The sequence below is a fragment of the Ammospiza caudacuta genome, chromosome 3 (genome assembly GCF_027887145.1).
Source record: "Ammospiza caudacuta isolate bAmmCau1 chromosome 3, bAmmCau1.pri, whole genome shotgun sequence".
NCBI lineage: Eukaryota > Metazoa > Chordata > Aves > Passeriformes > Passerellidae > Ammospiza > Ammospiza caudacuta.
The window spans coordinates 12,805,726-12,829,062 of record NC_080595.1 but is presented as its reverse complement, the minus strand read 5'-3'; the positions used below and the strand labels follow the sequence as shown (position 1 = coordinate 12,829,062).

The 23,337-nt window shown below is 44.9% G+C and overlaps 1 protein-coding gene across 1 annotated transcript; it reads left to right on the top strand.

The window, feature by feature from the left end:
* The first annotated feature begins 9,749 nt into the window (after positions 1–9,749).
* On the top strand, positions 9,750–18,123 carry PCARE (photoreceptor cilium actin regulator). The gene is made up of 2 exons (XM_058802783.1): positions 9,750–13,474; positions 17,994–18,123. Exons 1-2 carry the CDS (start codon positions 9,750–9,752, stop codon positions 18,121–18,123), a joined length of 3,855 nt encoding a protein of 1,284 aa, XP_058658766.1.
* Positions 18,124–23,337: the final 5,214 nt, after the last annotated feature.

Genomic DNA, 23,337 nt, shown 5'->3' with positions numbered 1-23,337 from the left:
AAAAAACAGAAATATCAGGGGAAAATCTTCAGAGCGATCAGATGCACACACCCTTTTGTTGGCAAAACTGAACAGCAACAACAGGTTTCTTGATATCCACACGTTACACAGGATTGCATGGTAGCTCTGCAGATACATATAAAAAAGTTCCATAATAGAGGATCCAACTTTTTCATATACTCTTGTTTGCAATTCGTGTTAAAGCACAAAGCTTTCCTGCAAGTGCTGTAAGAACTTGCGAATGCTAAAGCACTTCAAGCTACAACATACAGCTGTTCTGGGCTTTGATAGCTGAACCTGTCACAAATGTGATGCTATTTTTGACAACAACTATGTAAAATGGACTCCTTATCATGTACTTAGGTTGAAGAAAAATTAAGTTCAGAGAACAAGTTTCTTGCACATACACCAGCTGCCCATTTCAGAACATTTACAGCACAGGTGGCAGACATGCTATACACATGTGGGTAAACCCAAGGTCTGGGTGGTGAGCAGGGCCCAACATGGCAGTGTTTTCACAGATTCACTGAACGGTCAGGGTTAGAAGAGATCTCAGGAAATCCTCCATTGCAACCCCCCTGCCAGGGCAGGGTCACCTGGAGCAGGTGGCACAGGACGTGTCCAGGTGGGCTCTGGATGTCTGCAGGGAGGGAGACTCCACAGCCCCCCTGGGCAGCTGTGCCAGGGCTCTGCCACCCCCAGTGTAAAGAAATTCCTCCTCACGCTGAGGTGGGACTTCTCGTGTTTCAGTTTACAGACATTGCTCCTCATCCTCTGGGCACCACTGAACAGAGCCTGGCACCATCCCCTTGGCACAGCCTTCGAGATATTTATATGTACAGAGATCCCGTCCGTTCCCTCTCCGCACGGCACGGGCCCAGCTCCCGCAGTGTCTCCTCACAGCAGAGATGCTCCAGACCCGCACCCTGGGACCTGCCCCGGACCGGCGCTTTGTGAGGCCGGCAGTGCCGGAGAGCTCAGCTCCCGCACCCTCCAGGCCGGCTCTGCCCGCCCACAGCCCCGGGGCCACCTCCCCAGCACTCCTCGCTCTCCCACAGCGCATCCCCGGAGCCGGGGGTCTCCGCGGTGACAGGCGGTGACACCGCCCGGGCCGCGCCCGCCCCCGGTCCTTGCGCCGCAGCCCAACGAGGGGAGCCAGGCCGGCCGCGGCCCGCCCGCTGCGGCGGTCCCTGCGCCGCTACCCCGCCCCCGCGACGCGCCGAGCGAGGACGGCAAATGCCGGGAGAGCGCTCGGGAAGCCCCGGGAGAGCACCGTGAGAACACCGGGAAAGCACCGGGAAATCACCGGGAAGCGCCAGCCCCGCCCCAGCCCTACCTGCTCCCGGCGGAGCGCACCGCGCCGCCCCGGCCCGCCCGCAGCCCAGGGAGCCCAGCGAGGCACAGGCCCCGCCCACCGCCGGCAAACCACGCCTCTTCCTACCCCTCCGGCCAATGCGAGGCCAGAGCGCCCCGCTCCGCCTCGCAGACCACGCCCCCCGCGGCGATCGGGCGGGCGCGGGAACGCGCGGCTGGATGCGGGGAGGGATGCGAGGAGGGATGCGGGGATGGATGCGGGGAGGGACGCGGAGAGGGACGCGAGGAGGGACGCGGGGAGGGACGCGGGGATGGACGCGGGGATGGACGCGGGGATGGATGCGGGGAGGGATGCGGGGAGGGATGCGGGGAGGGATGCGGGGATGGGGCCGCCGGCAGGAACCGGGATGGCACCCACGCGGCACCACTGGCACGTTTCAGCACTCGGCTCAGACGTCGAGACTCCCCGGCAGTAGTGGAGGATCCCCCAAGGAGGATTTTCAAAGGGTGCGCGTCCCGTGGTGTAAAATCTAATGGGGAACTAAATGCAAAAATTGGCACTCTCCGGGAAACTCCTACGGTGGTAAACCCAGCATCGTACTTGAGCCCAGGCTGCATGAAGGGAATTCGAAGTGGATAAAACCTCAGCCAAGTCCTGCTATGTTTTTGTGCTCTGCGTGGGTCACTGTTAAATAAACATGACTGATGTGTACAATCAGGTTTCTGGTGTTGCTTTTCCAGTGATGATATTAAAAGGGGTGGGGGCAGGACAAATAATAGGAGTGGCAAGTGGAAATTGCCTCAAATGAAGTGCTGGAAAGGTGAAGAGTTGCTCCCAGAGCATTGAATTGCAGTTGTGAGAGTAAACGTGATAGCAGAAGGCTACGAAAAAGCTAGGAAATTCTTCCACTTCTAGAACATTCCATACCTTGGAAAAGGCAAAGAAAACCTGTTCAGGAAAATGCAGGCCAGCTACTTTCACCTCAAGGCTTCTGAGGTTCCAACTCTTTATAAAGACAAGCATGGAAGCAAGATCAGATGTGAGCGTTGTACTGGCAGTCGATGTTTGCCCTTTTTGAGATGCTTGGTGCTCTGGGCAGAGGAAATGTTTTATTGCTGGTACTGAATAACAGATTTCAGTGAAGAGCCTGGAATGGAAATTATTAGTTCTGGAGAAGACTGGAATTTAGAAGAACTTCAATGAAGCACAAGCACGGGGGGGAAACAATGTGAAGTAGTGTTAAATGCAAAGTAGTGTTAAATGAGGGAGGCTACTGATGACATCCTGGGGTGTTATCCTTGGAAATAATCTGTCTTTCATGTTTTCCTTTAATGTCTTTTTGGGTAAAGAAAAAAAAAAAAAAGCAAACCAATGAGATAAAAAAGCAAAAAGGAAAGAATTGCTGTTAGAAAGGAACGAACTGATACAAGATATGGGATCATTGCATGGAACTAACTGAGGAACCAAACGATGCAAGGCAGCTACTCAAGGGGCACCATTACCAATATGAACCAGTGGCCCAAAAATCAAACACTCATCTTGGGATGTGCAACTGGAGAGTTGTGGCAGGGAAGTGAAGTGTCCGTGATGTGATGTCCAGCAGGTCTGGCCATCTCCTTGAGGAGTCCCATATTGCTGTGAGCACCCTTCTGCAGCGAGCAGCAGCTAATCCAGCCCGCCCAGAGAGGGTTTGTGAGCACAGCCAAGGAAAAGAGCAGTCTGTGTGAGGAGTCTGTTACCAGAGCACAGCTTGTTTGATGAAAGCTGAGACACAGGATGCAGTTGCCATCTGCCATAAACCACGGAAAATGGGGTGTGAATTCAAAGGTGGTGTTGAATATGAGGACAAAACTGTGCGTGATTATTTTTCACGCTAGAAAATGAAAGCAAGCGTGAAAAACGCCAATCGCTTGGTTTTGAAATTTTAAAAGTTTAATAGTAATAAAATGCTTATAAAAATAGCAATATAATTAAGAGTAATAAATATTTGAACAATTGAGATTAGGACAATATGAGACAATAGAAACAAAGAGTTACACACAGTCCAGGTTCCTCTTTCTGGGCAAAATAAGCCTGAAAAAGGACACACAGTTAACAGAGGATTAACCCTTAAAAGCAATAACCTGTTGCATATTCATACACCTCATACATGATGCATAAATTCCATTCAAACACAGGATTCTGTCTGGTCAGTGTCAGCTTCTTCCTCTGAATCCTAATGGCATCGTCATATATGAGTGAGGCAGGAAGAAGTTCGTTTCTTCTGATAATGGAGCAATAAATTCTCTGAAAGATTTAGGTGTCCTGTGGCTGCTATCTGGTGCAAGTACCTCGTTCCTTTATTAAAAAATATCTCACATATATAGTTTCTTTTTAAACATCATGATATAACCTAAAACTATATTTAACACACTACTTAAAAAAATTAATACAGCATAACTTTCTAACATGACACATATAATATTCATTTTAGTATTTGTGAAAAGCTAATCATATAATACACATATTTCACAGCAAGGACCTAACAAAGTGTTGCAGGTTCTAGAGGATCCTTCTCATCAGGCCAGCAATGGCAGAACCCCAAACATCTCAGCTCAAAGTGAGTCCTGAGTGCTGCAGCTGCGGAGGAGGCTGGATGTCATTGCCTGACAACACCCCTGCCTGTCTGCACTTCCACCTCTGGGCCCTGCAATGGAAATTTTAAAATAATATATATTTAAACCAATTTCTGTGCCTTAGCACATTGTCTTTTTCAGCCACTCCTCCAAGCCAGGATGGGAATGCAAATAAAAAGCCTGTTCAGCCTATCCTGTCTGACTCATTTGGGGCAGCCATGGGCAGCAGGGCTGCTGAACACCTGGAGAGCTCAAAACAATGGGCAGCACCAGCTCTGACCACCTGAGGGGGAACACAGGGAAGGAAACAATGCTTGTGAGCAACATTTTATACATTATTTCACTTCCTTGGGCAGAAATAGAGCATTGCTAAGCAGTTTGTGGTATTTTCAGGGTCCCCCATCATTGGGAGGAAATGATGAATCTGACTCCATGTTCTTAGAAGAGTAATTTATTATTTTATTATATTATATATGATATGCTATGATATTAATTATGTTGTATGCTGTGATATTAATTATATTATATGCTATGATATTATATGATATGCTATGATATATTATATAGTATGATATGATATGATATGATATTAATGATATGATATGATATGATATGATATGATATGATATGATATGATATTATGCTATACTAAAGAATAGAGACAGGATACAGAGAGAAGGGTAAAAGATGATAATGAAAATCTCGTGACTCTCTCCTCAGAGTCCAACACAGCTTGGCCACCATTGGCCAATAGGTAAACAATCTCCAATCACATTCCAAAGCAGCAAAACACAGGAGAAGCAAATCAGATAATTATTGTTTCCCTTTTTCTCTGAGGCTTCGCAGCTTCCCAGGAGAAGAATCCTGGGCAAAGGGATTTTTCAGAAAACGTGACAGTGACACCAGTTCATCTGCACAGACTGATGTATCAGAGGGAAGCAATCATTAGAATGGCTTAGGAAGGCACTGCAGCCTCAGTAGAGCCACTCTGGAGCAAGGCTTAGGGCAGCAGGGAGGTTCTGATGGTTCTGACAGTGGTTGTGCATGCACACTGTGGTTAGAGACACTCTCTGAGAGAAAGCCAGGGGGAATCCTGTGCTTGCCTCAGTTTTCAGGGAAAGCCTGAGATGCTCTAGATAAGGAAATCTACTGGGAGCTGGATAAGGCTGAATAGCTGCACTCTTTTCTGTAGCATCTTGGGATGTTTTTCAGGAACACAAATTCCTGGACCTCACTTCTGATCCAAGATCAATACTACCAGCTTCCATTAAGAAGTGCTGCAGCCTTGCCAGCAGTCAAATTGACAGTCCCTCACTTGAAAGGAACTCGCTCGCCTTGAAATTGCTCCACAACCACAAACCTGCTTTCACTCATGAGAACTAATGTAAAAGCTGCCAAGGCCAGTGGAACCCTCTCCTTTTAATTTTCTAGATTTGCATAACTCTGGGAATCTATGCTTAAAGCCTCGTGCTGTTCCACAGAGTTCTTTGTCCTAACTCTCATGTTTTGGCTGTCACTGTCTTACCCACTGAAACCAGCGGTGAATGCATTGGCTGGGGCAGAGAGCAAGGACCTAAAATATTGATGGAATGCCTAGCAAAGAGAAACTCTGAATAACTCACAACACTTCCCAAAAATAACAGACTAATGTAAATGTATCTCACAAAACTACTGCTGACCCGAATCATACAATTCTTCCTGACCCCTTTGGGTCACCTGTGATTTACCTCACACATCACTGTAGCGGACAAGAACTTCTACATCCTCCAATAAGAAGCGACTCTAAGTTTTGTGACAAACTTCACAAGAAAATTTCAGAAACTTACTTATTTTTCATCCTTCCTGTGTTCTGTAGCATGCTCAACCAAGTCATAATTGTGGCTACATCCAGAAAAAGATATTTTTTCTGCTTGATTTTAAACTCTGGTTTAAATGTGGTTTTGGAAACTTAGCCATCTGTCTAAATTGATTGTAAATAAATTGTAAATAAAATTGTAAATCTGTGTAAATTTATTTATTGCCCCCCAGTGTAGCAACAGCCCTGTGCAGGCAAACCCCCCAAAATTACTCTCTTTAATTTTCTACTTACATATTTTCCTTCAATAATTCCTTTATAAAGTATTTTTGCTGGAGAGGGAAGCTGGTTTCCTTGCTGTTGTCAAGATTTTTTAAATTGTTCTTCTGCTGTTTAAAAAATCCAGATGTTTTTGCAAAACAGGTTTTTGAAGGCATTGGGGTCACATTTATAGCCTCATGCAATCAGAGTGCACCACTTTACTTAGAAGCTAGAATAAAAAAAAAAAAAGCCAATTCTGAGAAGTTTATCACTGGCCCAGAATCAAGATGAATTTTGTCTTTCACTTGCATCATCACCACTAGTAAAAGCTCTGTGTAAACTCACTGGTTCTATTCAATTATTTGCAACTACATTTCCTTCAAACCATGGTGCTCCCATTCTTTACCACTGCCAACAGGTTTCCACAGGTGAAACAAAAGGAAGCTTCCTGTGTATCTCTGCAAGTGATTACAGAAAGGAGAGAACCTGCTCTACATCCCAAACTAGTGTCAGCTCTGCAGGAGAGGCTGAAATAAAAAGAGACTATTTCTTATTTACTCAGTGCTATCTAGGCCAACAATATGAACAGCTCCCTGGTTATATTCAATTTGCTCACACAAAAGAAGAAAAAGGGCATTTCTTTGAGAGCCAAATAGCTCTTTAAAATTGTTGTTGTCACTCAAGTTCTCCATAATTCCTCAGTGAGCTCTTTTCCACAAATACAAACCTTAGATTTCTAAGACTTGGCATAATCATTTATGTGCATTACCTATTTTAGCCTCTCATTTGTTGTTTGATCATGAGATAAAGTACTTTCTTTATAATTTTTTGTGGTAAAAAATTGTGAGGTAAAGCATTGGGATTTTTCTGAAGTGCCTCAGAAGTATAAAGAAATATCTGCCTACTTGGTAATAAGAGTATTGATAAGAAAAATGCAGCTACATAAGTATTTGGAAACAGGCACATCAAAGATCTCACAGAAGCTAATAAATCTGGTGTAACATTAAATAGTAATATTGCATATACACATAGATACCAATGAAAGCCAGGATAAAACAGATTTCTTGTTAAAATACAATTTCTATGAGCTTGGATCTTGATTTAGTAATAAATAAATAATGTGTATTGGTTTACTACTATTTTACTATTTTTTTACTACTATTTACTATTTTAAATATAATAAATTACTGCATAATTCATAACCATAAACCAGGATTTTGCCATTTTTAACCATACATTTATTTCCTGTAAAGTGTTAATGTGTGGTTTGAAAATAAGTAGAACAAAAATTCAAACAAAAGTAACATGACTGACCAAAGGCAAAGGGAAGGAGAAGAACTTCCTGAATACTGCCGCCAACTCACAAAGAGTTAATTGTCAGAATTCCCAGTGTGAGCAATGGAGCTGCTTTGTGAAAAACAGACACCAGAGGTTTCACAGCACAAATATTAAGCAGTTACACAGAGATGCCTCTCGAGTCACACTGGAAGCAGCAGAGGGGCTGAAAGGCTGTTTGCCTGCTCTCCTGAGCTTTGCCTGCTCTCCTGAGCTTTCCTATGCTGACTCTGGAGGGCTGCAGCATCCTGACCATTAGCATCACCAGGATGGAGCAGCTGCCTGAATCTGCTCCACTTCCCCACTTTGAACACATTAGATACATGCCCAGAAGGGAATACAGAAAGTGTTGGGAGGGCTCTGCAGAAGGCACATTGTGGTGAGGCACAGAAGCAGCCAGAGCCTGAGTAAATGACTGGCCAGAAGCAGAGTCAGGAGGTTATTTATTACCTGATGCTTCCCAGAAAAGCCTTGTGGGAAATGACCATGTCATCATGTACATTCAGTGCAATGTGTGTGTTCCTGAAAAACTACTATGGAGAAAGCACATGGAGCTTTAAAAATCTTCCTGGGAATCCCCATAGTGCCTTCTTCTCTTTAAAGCAAGGTAATTTTGCTGCCTCTGCTGAAAAGATGAAAAGATTTGAAGAATAGGGCAGCAGAGATTGCTGATCTTCACTCTCATATTGCAGTCCAGCCCTGAGGAATCAAGCAGTTATTTAAAGTCTGAAAATGTTTCATAGGCTGGGCAGCATGTAAAGATTTTTGGGAATTGGGCAAGACACAGATGACCATGCAGGTGGAAATTGCTAGAGGGAAGCTATAGGCTTCTAGTCAGCACTTGAGTTGGCCACTGTTGTCTGTAACCCCTGCAACACCGAGGAAGGGCCACCTTCAGGAAAAAAGCTGAGTCTGGAAATTAAAAAAATAAATCCATTTCGCCCAGTCTGAGTAGTTTGTTTCCCCTGTGGAAGAGAAAGAGGGGCTGAAGAGGAAGGTTGAGGGTTGCTGCTTCCACATGCCACCCTTCACAAATAAATACTTGGAAAAGACAAGTATCTTCTGCCTCATCCAATTCCTACTTTGGCTTCCCTAGTTTCTCTTTCAGAGTAGCATTATACCATCCTGACCCTTGAAGTGATTCAAACAACAGCTTTTTATTTCCCTTCCCTTCCCTTCCCTTCCCTTCCCTTCCCTTCCCTTCCCTTCCCTTCCCTTCCCTTCCCTTCCCTTCCCTTCCCTTCCCTTCCCTTCCCTTCCCTTTTTCAGATATGAGTCTATGTTTTTTAAATTTCTGAGTTTTTTTCTTTTCTTAGAGTCCTAGCCCATAAAGCCTTGCATTTAAGAGAACTAAGCTGTGGCAAATGAAAAAGAAATAAAGCTAAGCAAGTCACTTTTGGGAGTTCAAATTTAATCCCAAGACATTCAGACAAAGGAAAAAATAATTTTCATTCAATTTTTAATTTTAATTTGAAAATAAACAGTTTGGATCCACCAGATTCAGATGCTGTCTTACACAAGATATGCAAAACTTATTTTACTGAATTACTTAATTCAAATACCATTGTTGTGCAGTTAGGATTTTCAGGTTGGGAAACTATCTAGAAAGGAAAAAAAAAATACAAGAATGATCATCTGAGAGGGAGGAAAAAAATTGCAAAATCTTGTTTGGAAGTCTTAGAAGGAAAAAGTAAACAGCTTGTCACTTGCAAGTAGGGGGAAATTTCAAAGGCTCTCAATGCAGAAGTCTTAACAGGCATTTCTGACCCATTTGATTTCCTGTCTTTACTCTCCAGCAGGTATATCTGTGGTCAAGGTCACCCTTCTCTTGGTTAAGGAGCATCTAATGATGCTGACATGCCACATTCAGATAGTTTCCCTTCAAAAAGGCTTCAAAATACAGCCCATTCCTTTGGATCTCTGCATTCAATTCTATGTTATGTTTTTGCAACAAGGGGAAAAAGCAGGGACAGGTACCAAGTCCTTCTGCCCCCCAAAATGCAGAAAAAAAAAAAATATCTGCCTTTATAAATACAACACTGATGCTGACTGGCTAGAGCCTGCTTACCCTAATGAGCTTAAAATCTTATTTGCAGGGAACATCTGTCAGGGCAGAAGTGAGGTACGCAAGTGCTCTTAATCCATTAGCTCTAAATCCAGCCGAGCTCTCACACTCCTTTTTTTGAATCAAAGAAGAAAACCCAAGTGGGAACATAGAATGGAACTGGGAACAACTTCAAGAGCAGACCCTATGCAATAAGCATGTGGGATTTTAATGTGAGCAGCAAAGGAAACTGACAACAAAACTGGGATCATGATGGAAAACTCCTGAGGCACAGGCCGGTCTGCAGCTCAGGATGACACAGTGAGTTTGATTTTTTTTTTTGTGTGTTCTGGATTTTTGATCAAAAATAAAGACGAAGAAAAGATGGGCTGCACACCTTCTCGCAGTGAGACTGATAGCACTGCTGCAAGAATTGGTCTTAAAGCTTTGAATAAACCCAAAAGTGTTTTGCCGATTGATTCGAGAGATAAAGGAATCCCTCTGCTGGTTAAAGGTTCATCTTGCTACACTATTGATGAGTATGGGTTTCAGAGGAAGGACTACCTGGAAGAAGAGGAGGAGGATAGACTGTCAGAGCTGGACAAAAATGAGAATGTGCACCTATCTTCCAAGGCTCATTCAGATTCCCAGATTTCCAGGGAAGACAAGAAAATCGAGAGGACAGCCACAGATGCTGAAGTCATTATGTCTGAGCTGATTGAGTCTCAAAAACACATCACTGAGTCCATAGAGATCAGAAAGCAAACCTTCTGTGAATCAGAAGCGTCGGCTTTCGTCTGGGATGACAGGAATGAAAGCAACGCAAAGCAAATCCCAAAGAAAGGAAAGAAGAAGAAAACCCATAAGCTGGCAAAGCAAGGTCAACCCAACAAAAGTAAAGAAAAGTCCAATGTGGCCCCGTGTGAGACAGAGAAGAAGGTGGACTTCCCAGAGCTGCTCGTCAAGGCTCACCAGAGCGCGTACGCCTACTTACACCCCAACCTGTCCAAGTATGAAACTATCCTGCACATGGCCAACCAGGCCACCCAGACTCAGCTCTTCCTGCAGCAGATGATCAGCTTCCTCGTGCTTCGCTTCGATGAAATCAACCAGCTCTTGGAAGAAATCGCCAACGATGGGGAAAATCTTCTCAAGGACGTAGGTGGGAATCTGGCATGGCCGGCGGAAAAGGACGATTTGAAGGAGCACCCTGATCTCCTGCAACAGCTACTGCAGTACACAGTGAACAAAATGCAGCTGGTGAGTGGGATGCTGGCCTCCCTCACGTCCAACGCCCTGCAGGAGACATGCAGCTACCTGCAGTCTGCTGCAAGCAACTTGGAAGGCAAACTGAAAGCAAAGCAGAGCTTTGATGAGCACCTGCTACGGACGGTAAAGCTGCTCGAAGACTCAACTGTGGGGTCCTCTCAGCCCCACGGTGATGACAGGACTCTCTGTTCTGAGGACAGTGGCATTGGTGTGGACAACGAATCCCTCAAAGAGTTCAGTGCTCTCAGCCAGCATGGAGCACAGCCAGGTGAGTCCTGTGCACACGGACATCCATCCCGAAAACACGCTGGAGCCGCGGAGCGTGTGAGCATGGGCACAGCTGCATCCCATGGCTGCACTCTTGGAAGGCATTCTAAGGATGTGTTTCATCCATCTGTGCAAAGCAGGGAAGCGACTTCTTGTCAGGGTGGAGTAGCAGAAGGCACTTCTACCATGCCCCAGCATGCAAGCTTAAGCAAAAGCCGTTCCCACAGCTCCTTGCAGTCTGATTCTACTCAGGAAGGTGAACATTTCAAAACCTGTGAATCAACAGATTTTCCTTCAGATGAGGATGATGATGATGACGATGATGATGAAGAAGAGAGCACGCTGGGGGAGGATGATGACAGCACAAGTTTATCAGAAATGGGGAAGGATGCTCTACCGAGGTCCCTGTCTTCACCTGCACTCACTGATAGCATTCAGAGGCAGTCCATCAAAAGGACAGAGAATGCAGATACAGAAGAAATCATTCTGAAGATGAAAGATGCCATCAGTGAAAAAATCAAGTTCGTCCCAGCTAAATCCAGGCGTAAGGAGTGGATAGAGGATGAGAGTGGAAGAGCAGTCCTAGCAAAGAGGCCCAGTACAGCAACAGGCAGACAGAGAAGGTTTGGGAAACAGCGACGGTCCAGGTCAGAGGAGTCCCTCAGAAGCCAGGCAGAGGACCCGACTCTCCTAGAGCTTCAGAGGACTCAAAAAGAGCTCAGCAAAAGGCTGGAAATGTTGTATAGAAAGGACAGAGCTAACAACCTGGAGTTGTGGAAATCAAGAGCAGCACATTATTTGCAGGATGATCAAGTTACGTCTAGGTCCTCCCGCAAGCTGAAGGCAGGCCTCTCAAAAAATTTCAGCATCCTGCCTAACCAGGATAAAGTCCCTTTGTTCACATCTGATGAAAATCCTGTTCTGCTGAATGAAAAGAGAGTCAAGAAGCCTGTAATAGCTACTGTGCCTACCCAGGAGACATCAGGAGGCAGAGAAAATGAGCCTGCTGGAGCACAAACGTTGAGTGCCAGCAGCTGCACCCCCCGGCAGTCTGTCAAAAAGCTGATTGAAACCTTCAGTCCTACTGATGATCTTGCAAAAGCCAAACCTCTAAGATCCTTAGGACCAATAAAGTGCATCAGAAAATTTGGACTTCCAGTCATCCCACCCACCGCTCCCTTTCAGAGAGGCCTGGCACCTTTAAATCTTAAGCATCGCATTTCACCAGTAGAAGACACAAACACCAGTGATGTTTCTTCTAACTTTCCAAATGCCTTTCTTCCTGCACCACCTGCAGAATTAAGCAAGAAGGACACAAAGGAAGAGACTGATGAAGACACTGAGAACCTGCCACCACCACCACCTGAAATGTTAATGGACACTTCTTCTGAAAATTTATCCGAGCCTGAAGAAACTGCAAGAACAGAAGGAAGCTCTTCGGAAGATGCCAAAAAGACCACCAAACCAGATTTGCATGCTGCTAAGAGATCACAAGTTTCCCCAAAAATGAAAGCTTCCCTTCAGTCCATCGACCTGCTGCCAAGCAAAAATATCAGTGGCCCCAGTGGGGTGACTAATAAAGGTCTAAGGAGCACCAGGTCAGGGGAAGAGAAACCACACAGGTACTCCCTGGAGCTGAACCCAACCAACGTGCGCATCCCCAGCCAGGAGGAGATTTTGGAAACCCAGAGGAAAGAGGCTGCCGATTTATACAAACAAACCCATAAAATCATTCCTCTTCAGAACCCCAGTGGGGCTTCAACCCCACTCAGCAGCAACTCAGAGAGCAAGGGGCCCGACCCAGCCGCGCCGTCGGGGCCACGCCAGAAGCACGGCTCTCCAGACCCGCTCCGGAGCAGCGACAAGGGCTCGCTGTTCACCAGGAGGGTCTCCCCAGCGAGAACTGCTCCCTCTTCCCCAACTGAGAAACGGCTCTTCAGCCCCCCAGCGCACCACAGACATTCTCTGCACGCTTTCAGCAGCACCCAGCCGAGCTCACCCAGCGTGCAGAGGAAACCCAGTCCCCCCTCCAGCCCCAGGGTGCCCAGCCCTCCTCTGCAGAAGAAGCTGCCCTCTCCACCAGCACAGAGAAAACCATTCACCCCTCCTGTGGGGCACCGGCAGGGCTCACCCACAGCACAGCGGCTGGCAGGCTCCCCCGCTCCATTCCCCAGCACCCCCTCCCCACCAGCCTCCCCATCTCGCTCCTACAGGGGGCCCAGGGCTGGGCTGGATGCTGGGGACGAGCACCAGCTCTCCTCCTCCTCCAAGAGGGGCAGCAACGTCCGTTCCATATTTTGCCCGGCCACCTCTTCCTTATTCGAAGCCAGAGCTCCAGTGGCCCCCAGCAAGGGCCCTGCTGAGGTGGGCAGCCAGCCTGAGGCTGCAGGACACCCCCAGAGGAGCAGCCTGCTGCTCCAGCAGCCCGGGGACCGCAGCAGGAGGCTGTCCCTGAGCACCAGCCACCCACAGCCCTTCGTCAGGAGAAGTTTCTCCGACCGCCGCCCAGGGGCCCAGCCTCACCTCCCAGCTCCTCTGACAGCCGGCAGTGAGCCTGCACTTCACCAGGCAAGGTAAGGAACTTGGTGACAGAAGAGCAGACCTATAGCACCTGTTGGCTTTCTAAATTTCCATGGGAATTTGAAGTTGTTAAGAGGTTTCCTGGAAAGGTGTCCTGTCCATGTGCAGAAAAGATGGCTGGGCAAAGATAGATACATAGATTGTATGATCATTGTCAGTCCCCTCCAACTGAAATAATCTGTTCTATTTTCTTGCCTCACATTTCACTAGACAACCGGTCTGAATGCAGGGAAGAGTTAACTTTCCATGGCTTGCTCAAGCCTTACCCTTACACATAAGCTGTGACAGGCACCCTCGGGAAAATTCAGTGTTGGTTTCATGGCACAGAACTCCTCTTATTTGTGTGGGGGCTAAAGGCATTCACATTCAATTCCTAAAAAGCTCTGAAGTAGCCCTCAGATTAGAAACATAAAGATTTATGAGAAGATAGGCGTGAGCCAAGAGGAGGGGTGTTGTTCTATCATCACCCTCTAATCCAGTATAGACTGTTCATCTGAAAGCTGTGGGAGAATGTTTCAATTCAGCTGGCAAGAATGAGAGACAGATAATATATAGGCAAGGATCTATGTGGACAAAATTATAGGCTGGAATTTTGAACTTCTTGTGCACACTTTTAGACCTAGGTGCTGATGTCAAGTCTGCTTGCAACAACCCAAGCCCAGTTTTCAGAAGCATCCCGTGGCTACTGCAGATTCATTGCTCTGAAAAAGAAATCTAAACACCAACACATGCCAGTTCCATGTTTGCAAAAAGTGGTGGCCTGTTAATAAAAAACTGGGCTTAGCTTTAAATTTTGCCTATCACCTCAGGAAAAAAAAAAATCACTAAACCAAAATACAAGTGGGTATTTGGGAATACTCCAAGATGTGTAACAGCCTGGAAGTACAGTGTTGTTATTCTAGTTTCTTAACATCTTAGGATGTGTAAGTCCATTAAGCTTTAAGCTTCTCTGGTAACCTTTCCACACATGAGCAGTATTTTTGCTCTTGTCCCAGAAGAGCTGCAGTCCCATGACTCATTCCCTTGAGGAGGGAGGGGGATTGCAAGATCAACCCCAAGAGGAAGAAATTGCATTTATGGCTGCACAGGCACTCAGGGCACTGTGAGCACAGGGACAGTCACAGACACTGAGAACAGATTTCCAGGCACTCCCACCCCAAAGAGAGAATAAGGACTGAGTATCCCCTGCTGCAGTAGAGAAATGTGCTGAACAAAACATGTAAAAAACACTGGGAAATGCAAACCATTTTGCATTCCCAGTTATACTATTGCATTGTAGTCTGACATTTGAATATTTCCTAAAATTCCTGTGCAGTGGGTTTTCTGTTATTTCTATGTACTGTGTGAAGTCAGCTTTGTCTACTCCAGTGCCTACCAGCAGAAATAAATGTTGTCAAGAGAGTTTTTATGTAAAACCTTGCAAGACAAAAGCCGGGGCAGTTTAATGGATGCATTTTATTTCTTTATTATAAATTGCTAGCTAATTTATACCTCAGTGGGGTGTATCATATTTCTATCATAGTCTGTCAGAGTATAGTGAATAAAACAAAACAATTCACTGTAAATAAAATCATCCCTTTCATGAAAAAAGTCATATATCCTAGTGTTATGATCTACAAGTATTTTGGAAGAACTAAATATATCCTAGGTCAAATTCAGCTTATCATTTATCCCAATGAACACCAACAGTATTACCAGTCAGTTATGCCAAATTTATATCAACATAAGCAAAAGGGAAATTTTGACCATTAATTACCTCACACACTGATTTAAGATGCAATACACAACTGCGTGTTTTCTTATACCCAAAATAAGCTGCCTTCAGTAAATTTTATGGACCTTGCATTGAATGGCCTAAAAAGAACATCACAGCCAATGGGCTGATGGGCAGAGATGGGCTGATTCTAGGAATGAACACAGGGAAAAAGCTCTGAGAGCTCTTCACATCACTCAGGTCCTCTCCCCGTGCTCAGCACTGGGGTGGTTGCCACAGCTGCGAGCCCCACATCACCCTGTGCAGATGCTGAGCCCTGCTCTTTAGCAGGTGCCTTAATAGACAAAGCACCACACTCTGATCCATCTTTCTCCTCCAAGTCCATTAAACAGCCAGGACTTTCTTTGCTTTGTAACTGACAGAGGAAAATCTCAAAATGTCTAAACCTAAACCTAAACCTCCTCATTCCAGCAATGTTTGCATCTGGTCTCAAATTTACAAGCCATCACCACACAGCTGTCAGTGTCCTTTCCTTCATTCCTCCCCCGACTTTACCTCTTCCTTCCAAATGTAACAATGCCTTTTTTTGGTCTGTGTGGTGTTTTCCTGTGTTATTTTTCTATGTTATTAGCAGCTTCATTAGTAGAAGGGCGAGAACACAGAGTCAAACCTGAGATACTATCAATCCTTCACAGGAAATCATTCTGAAGACCAGTGAGTTATCCAGCGTCTCCCATGCTTACAAATTCAGGGATATATGATATATATCCCCCACTTTTTCCATACCACATTAACACGTCCATTTGATGATAAATAGGTTTCCAAAGATAATCTGGCAGAGCTTGTACGAGCAAAAAGAGACAGCTGAGTTGCCTATCCCACACATCCCCTTTTAGCAGAAACACACAAAAAAAAGAGGCAACTTCCATCTTATTTTGCAAGCTGGCATTGATGGGCATTAAATATCAGCGTTGTGCACAGATTTGTGTGTCTCCTGCACACTCATTGCTCTCCTAGGAGGCAAAACCCACTTTTTCCAAGTACGTCTTCTGCCCATCCCATGTTATAAGGAATATCAGGATTTAAAACATTAGTAGCCCTAACTAGGGCTGGAGCTGGAGCTTTTCTTTTAATCTTAGATCTTACCTAACAAGAACTTCAGCTCTCAAGTCAGTTCAGCTGGTTCCCATTTGACCAGCCTGAGGTTGGATAGGCTGAGATAACTTGGCTGGTTTCTATGCTTGGTCATTTGACAAAAATCAGCGATTATTGGCATCTCAGTAAGGCACAACGGGTACAATTGCTCTGCTCATAGAGATTCTGTTAATCTGTAGCACAGTTTCTTTGTATGCACCTTACCAAAACAGTATTTCATCAAGACTGCTGCTTTCCTAAGTGGCAGAGCAGAGAGAGAAGATAAAATGCCATTGTCTTTAACATACTGTTAAGTGAGAGCTTGAGGATGGACTGGGTTGACTGAACCGGGCTCAAAGCAAGCAGCCCAAATGAGCCCTTCTGCCAGCTGGGGGATATTTGAATCTGGATTAGTTTCATGACTGCACAAGTATCACAAATCTCTTCATTTAGCAGTTCAAATCATTAAAGTCCTAGCAGTTAAGAGCAGGAACATAACAGCTTGTCTGTAGTTGAAAGCTCATTCACTTTAGCAGTGTGTACACTTAAAATGCAGTCATGATTCCCAGATAGCTCTGAAATGTTTCCCCATGTTGAGCTCAAACCACATGAATGAGCTGCAGCAGCACAGGGCACACTTCACACACTGCAGCAGGAAGGCACAGGGTGTGAAATACTCATGACAGAATCTACTGCTATGATCAGTCTTGACACATAAAGTCCCTGTAGCCCTAGGGAGTGCCAGAGCAACCTCAAGATCATCATTTATACTTTCTGTGTCTCAGTGCTTCTGTCAGCAGAGTGAGAGTAGCAGATTTATAAGAGCAGAATTCCCCTCCCACAGTCATGCTGGTGTATGGTGGATATTTTTGCCCCTGACAAGGGGAGAGAATGATGCATCTGACTCCATCTTATCAGAAGGCTAATTAATCACTTTATTATGCTATATTATTCTATATTATATTACATTATGTTGCATTACATCTAAACTGAACCTGCCAGGCACTCAACTCTGCACACAACTGCACAGAATGTTGTGACTGTCACCCAACAGTCCCAACACACACACGCAAGGAAACAAAACACCATCACTTTGGGTAAACAGTGTCTATACTGCATTCTGCTTTGGCACAAACACAGGCACAGCAAATGGTAAGAATTGTTTTCCTTTCTCTGAGGTTCAGAGAATGTGAAACCTAGAAATATTCTTGGGAAGAATTGTGCCTTGCTTTTCTCTGTGAAGAGAAATGTGGCTCAGAAATCACTGTAACCAGGCTAGGCAGATGCACATCAGAGGCAAGACCTTTCCTTTCCTTCAGCAGTCTGAAACAAGACTTTTCACTCATATCTGCCCTTATCTGCAGGGAAACCCAGCCTCACACCGATCCCCTGTTAAACATCCAAAATGTTTTCTTCCCAGGAGAGGTCTGGAAGGGAAGAGTACAGTGCATTAGGCAAAACAAGAGTAAAATCTGGATGGTGCACATCAAGAGGGCATGTTCAGGAGGAGAGGGGGAATGGCAGGGTGTGGGCAATGGCAGGGTGTGGGCAATGACAGGGTGTCTTGCAGCCTTTGTGCTTCGTGGGTTAACATGCTTTATCTAATCAGTGCTGTTTTAAAAAGTCACGATTCATTAACCTCTTAAGCATCTTTCCTCCTGCAGCTTGGAGAAGAGCCCTAGGAGAGCAGGTGACTCGTGGAACAGCTCTGGGGCTCCTGAGAGCAGAGATTCCAGCAGATCTGCTTCCCACCCCGAGCTCTTCGTCGTGGGCCAGGGGCTGCAGAGGGACTGACAGCAGGAGCACCCAGGGGCAGAGGCACAAGCAAGAACAGAGACCCCAGAGGGAGCAAACAGCCTTAGCCCAGCCTCCAGAACACATCCTCATCTTCTCATGCAAGGAAACTGTAGGATGGCATTGCACCAAAAACCCCAGGCTGGGCTCAACAATCTAATGGAACACCAGCCAGCTGCTCCTCCTGTCATGCCATGGCTTTGCTCAGAGATCCACATGGAGCAAAAAAAACCACTTTGTGGCTGGGTGAGTCTGAGGCAAGTTTGGTTGATGAAGGCAGGACCTATAGCAATGTCCTTTTTTCCATGGTTTAGACAAAAAATTTTAAGAAGCTAACACAAATTAATCATTATTCAACATATTATGTATTCAGCAGGCATCACATCTGGGTAAAATGTGACTTCCAGGAGGGAGGTAAAACCCTGAGCCAATTGAGTGTTACTGCAATTAAACATCCATCCCTTCAGCAAAGCCACCTTTTTACCCTAGGTGTTTATCAACATGCAGGGAGAGAATAATGTCATATACAAGTTAAAACAAAGCAACCCATTTTGAAGGGAAAAAATTAGGGATCTTACTTCCCAAAAAAAGCCTTTGATCTTCTAAATCACCTTTGATTACCAGATAATCTTATCACCTCTAGTTTCCAGGGTACAAGGCTTAATCCTGATTAGAGTAGTTTTGCAATCGCCTGATCAAACAACATTATAAATCACAAAGCATCTAAGGACACATTTGGAGGTTTTGTTTAGTTTTTTCTTTTTTTTTTTTTTTCTTTTTTTTTTTTTTTTCTTTCCATAAAAGAAAAAATATGCCACCATGGAGAATCCTGTTCTCCCTGAAAAAGTTTTATTTTTTTTTTCTGATTTATGCAGTTTGAGGGTATTTGTTGTAATTTCACTGGATAGTCTAGGCAGATTCTTGTTAATGAAAACACAAGTTATTTACAATCAATTAATCCTAAGATTTTACAGTGAACCCTAAGATTCACTACAGTCTCAAAAACTACTGGATCTTCCTCACCTAACTGATATGTCATCATGGTTAAGATGCAGCTTTTAATTAATGTAGTTTCAGTTTCATTTGCCATTTCATCTACAACTTTAAGATCCATTAAAAAATGAATAAGAATCATTAGATCAGAATAAGATCCATTTAAAAAAAGGCCATTTGTATCATACTTTGTTAGGAATAGTTTAAATTTTTTCCTGCAGTTTTCATCAAGGTGGTGTCTGGGAACTGCACCTTCACACAGCATTTTTACCCTTCCTGCCCACCTTCCTGATGGGGAATGGAGCTTCACCTCCTCCAGAACAAGGGTTGTTCTGGATACTGAACTCTTGATTTTAGTCCCGTGCCTTAACCACAGCATCTCCCACCAAGGACAGTACCATTTTGCACCACAGACACAAGGAAACCTTAATTATTATGTTTAAAGTGGGGGTTTGGATATAGACAAGCAGTGAATAGATGCTTTGGGTGGTCAGGGGTTTGTGAGCTTAAAGAGGCCAAGCAGCCACAGCCACACAGATCCAATCACTGTGTAATCAATCACACAGGCAGAGGCACCACCCCTGCCAAGCTGGAAAATCACCAGGAACATACTGCAAGGCTCACCAGCAGGGTAAGCTCTTCAGGTTAGCCCTCCCCTCATCAGAAATGCAGTCCTTTCCCTCCTGGGTAAGAATACAAATGCATTTTTGCATGCATTATGGGTTGGTTTGTTCTGCAGACAGTAAGCCCCCAGAAGAGAAGCAAACCAGGAACGTGACAGCAGGAAAGTGGCCCTGTGCATGTCTGAATGCAGCTCTGCAGAGGAAAACAGAGCAGAGCTTCTCCTCAGCTACTGCAATCAGTTCATCTCTTTATGGCTTCATGTTGGAACTCCCCGGCAGCCCTGATAAGAGAATAAGAGAAAATATAAGAGAAAATATTTACATCCCTCAAGTGAGAGATTCTGCTACAGCAGCACAAGGGACAACACTTCAGCAGTCAAGCTGGAAACCTCCTCCCACGTGTGCTCTCTGGAGTCAGCCAAAGCATCTTTGCCCAAAACCAGGCTCCCCTGGAGGTGTGTGCATGGGCTGCCATCCTGGACTTCATCCCTCCCTGCTCCGACTGAGGCTGTGGTCATCAGGAGGCTCCTTGCAAACACAGGATTCTGATGCTGCCCAAAGGATGCTGCAGCAAACTCGTCATTGCATGCAGGACACAGCTTCTGGGGGAGTCATCTGCAAGTTTGTAATGTGAACTCATGGTTACATGTAGTTAAGAGGTTCTCTTTAGCCCAGTAATGTACAGGACTCTTGTAAAAAATGTGTTTACCTTTGATTTGTATTGCAAGCATGAAATTGAGAGTAACTCTAGTATGCAGGAAATGATAGTTTGCCTCTTAATTTTTTTTTAATTAATTTTTTAACAGGTTTTTGGTCAAAAGTTCAATTTTTTCACAAATACAACATTTCTGGTATACAGTTGTTTTATAAGACCAGGCTCAATGTAAACCTTTATTTTTTACTGATGTAAATAAAACAGAGGTTTTATATACAAGGTATGAGTTGGATCTCCCATATTCTGTATGCAACCAGTTTCAATCTTAGCCCAATGTTATACTATTGATGCGTTCCTTAGTGTCCTGAAGTCCATTTGTTTCCTCTTCCCCCATCCCAGCACAAGTTTGTCTTGTTTTGTGTTTTGCTGGTATATCACTTAACTTAACTTAGATTGCATTTCCATTCAACAAATATGTCTTTTTTTAGGCTACAAGACCCTGCTCTGGTCTTGTAGCCTAAAAAAAGGCACTGGCAGACCAGAGCACAGGTCAGCTGTGCTTCCACCCCTGCCCTGCCCTGGTTTAAGCCTGAGCTACCTGGCAGCCTTGCACTCAGCTCAGGGGAGTTGCTGTGTGGAACCACAGCTAACTCATGGGGCAGTGCCTTGCTCCTAAGGGTTAAAATCAGAGTTCTCTCCCTGCAGTGGGGTCAGATTGCAGAGGGACTGAGCATCCAGCGAAGCAGGATCAGGTTTCCAGCCAGGGCTTCTCCACAGCTGCAAAAAGAGCAGCCAGCAGCTCTGGGCTGTGCTTTATCTGCAGACCTTTAAAAAGTTGGCAGCTGCCCCTGTTTCCAGTGACACTGCTCAAATCTCAGACCTTTAATGGGGTTGTCATTTCATCCCCCTGGCATGTGAAGATGACTAGAACACTAAGGCACCACACACATGCTCCAGTTTCTTTTTCCTGACTTCAAGAACTACCTCAGACAGCCTGGAGAAGACTGAGGGGGGACCTCGGTGCAGTTACAGCTTCCTTGTCTGGGCAAGCAGAGGGGCAGGCACTGATCTCTTCTGTGTGACTGGACCTGAGGAAATTGCCTGAAATTGCGTCAGGGGAGGTTTAGGCTGGGTATTAAGAAGAGGTTTTTCACCCAGAGGATGGCTGGGCACTGGAACAGGCTCCCCAGGGCAGTGGTCACAGCACCAGCCTGACTGAGTTCAACAAGTGTTTTGAGAACCCTCTCAGGCACATGGAGTGACTCTTGGGGTGTTCTGTGCAGGGCCAGGAGCTGGGCTGGATGATCCTTGTGAGTCCCTGTCAATTCAGAACATTCTGTGATTCTGTGATTAGCAACATGGCCGAGAATGCTGTGCAGGTTATCAATAAATTCAGCATATTGCAGTGCTAGCACCTCTTAGCATTCAAGGCATGTCATAACCATTTATGAAGTTAGGAAGGAAATAAACCATAACACAGAGATAAAGCAACTCTTCCTACTGTTATGTCTCATCAGTAAAGAACTGCCAGTATGTCCTGAAGACAAAACCTGCTAGATTAGCAAATCATTAATTCTCCACATCAAATGTACCCAGTGCCACCATGACTACAGCATGGCGGAGATGCATTTTGCAGGTGTGGACTTCAAACTGTGATTTTGATCTTCCTGGGCAAGATCTTATGGGCCAGATCCATAACACCTGCAGTATGGATTAGGGGCTCACTTCCACATTGTCCTCAGGTAAAGGTGAAGGTTCATACAAACTCACAATTGTATACTGGATCATCTGAAACCTGAGGGCAGAGATCCTGTGTTTGCATTTCTTGCCCACAGTCCTTTTTGGATGAATAATGAAAATGTTCACATCAAAAGAAAACGTGTAGATAGAGACAGTAGATACTCAGCAGGACAAGGTGATCAAGGCCCAGGACCACATTTTCCCTCTGATCCCATTTCCATTCATTTCACATATACCTGCCTGTTGTATTTTCTGGGACCCCCAACAAGGGAAGGAATGATGCATCTGACTCCATGTTCTTAGAAGGCTAATTTATTGTTTTATGATCTATATTATATTAAAGAATACTAAACTAAACTATACTAAAGAATAGAGAAAGGATACAGGCAGAAGGCTAAAAAGATACTAAAGAAAACTTGTGACTCTCTCTTCAGAGTCTGACACAGCTTGGCCCCAGTCGGCCACTAAGTCAAAAACAATTCACAGCAGAAACCAATGGAACAATCACCTGTGGTAAACAATGTCCAAACACATTCCAAAGCAGCAAAACACAGGAGAAGCAATCAAATAATTATTGATTTCATTTTTCTCTGAGGCTTCTCAGCTTCCCAAGAGAAGAATCCTGGGCAAAGAGATTTTTCAGAAAATATGACAGTGACACCTGCCCTGCACCTATCCTGTTCCACCACTTCTAGCACAAAATTACCTACAGCCCTCACAACTCCTCATTGTTCTCCTCTCAGTGACATCCTGATTTGCAAAATCTGACCGCTTAGGTCTCTTCCTTTATTCTTTTATCTTTCTTTACTAACATACAACTCTGTGATTGCATTGCAATCATGTGAGAACTTCTGAACTTGGACTGTATAGTACACACCCTTTATCAAGGTTATTTCAAAGGAAAAGGGGATGATAAGCCTATTTTACTCCATATCTATCCCTCCTGCTTTAGTAAAGTTTTCCTCAGGGCACAGATTAATTGACAGCACAGCAATTAAGGGGAAACTGAAAGCTTTCAATGCAACAGGCTGCCCTTCATTTATTAATACTACCTAACCATTGGCTCCTTGGGATATGAGTGAACCCAAGTCCAAGCCTGGGGATGCTAACAAAGACCATCCTTGCCCAGAGCAGTAGCCATAAAGGTGTGAACAAAACTTTCCAGGCACTCCAGCAGACACACAGACACATGGCAAGGCAGAG

Bases quoted from the DNA above. Each gene is read 5' to 3' on its own strand.
- PCARE (XM_058802783.1), top strand. From the start codon at position 9,750: ATGGGCTGCACACCTTCTCGCAGTGAGACTGATAGCACTGCTGCAAGA. The intron at 13,475-17,993 runs GTAAGGAACTTG...TTCCTCCTGCAG, and splicing joins CCTGCACTTCACCAGGCAAG to CTTGGAGAAGAGCCCTAGGA.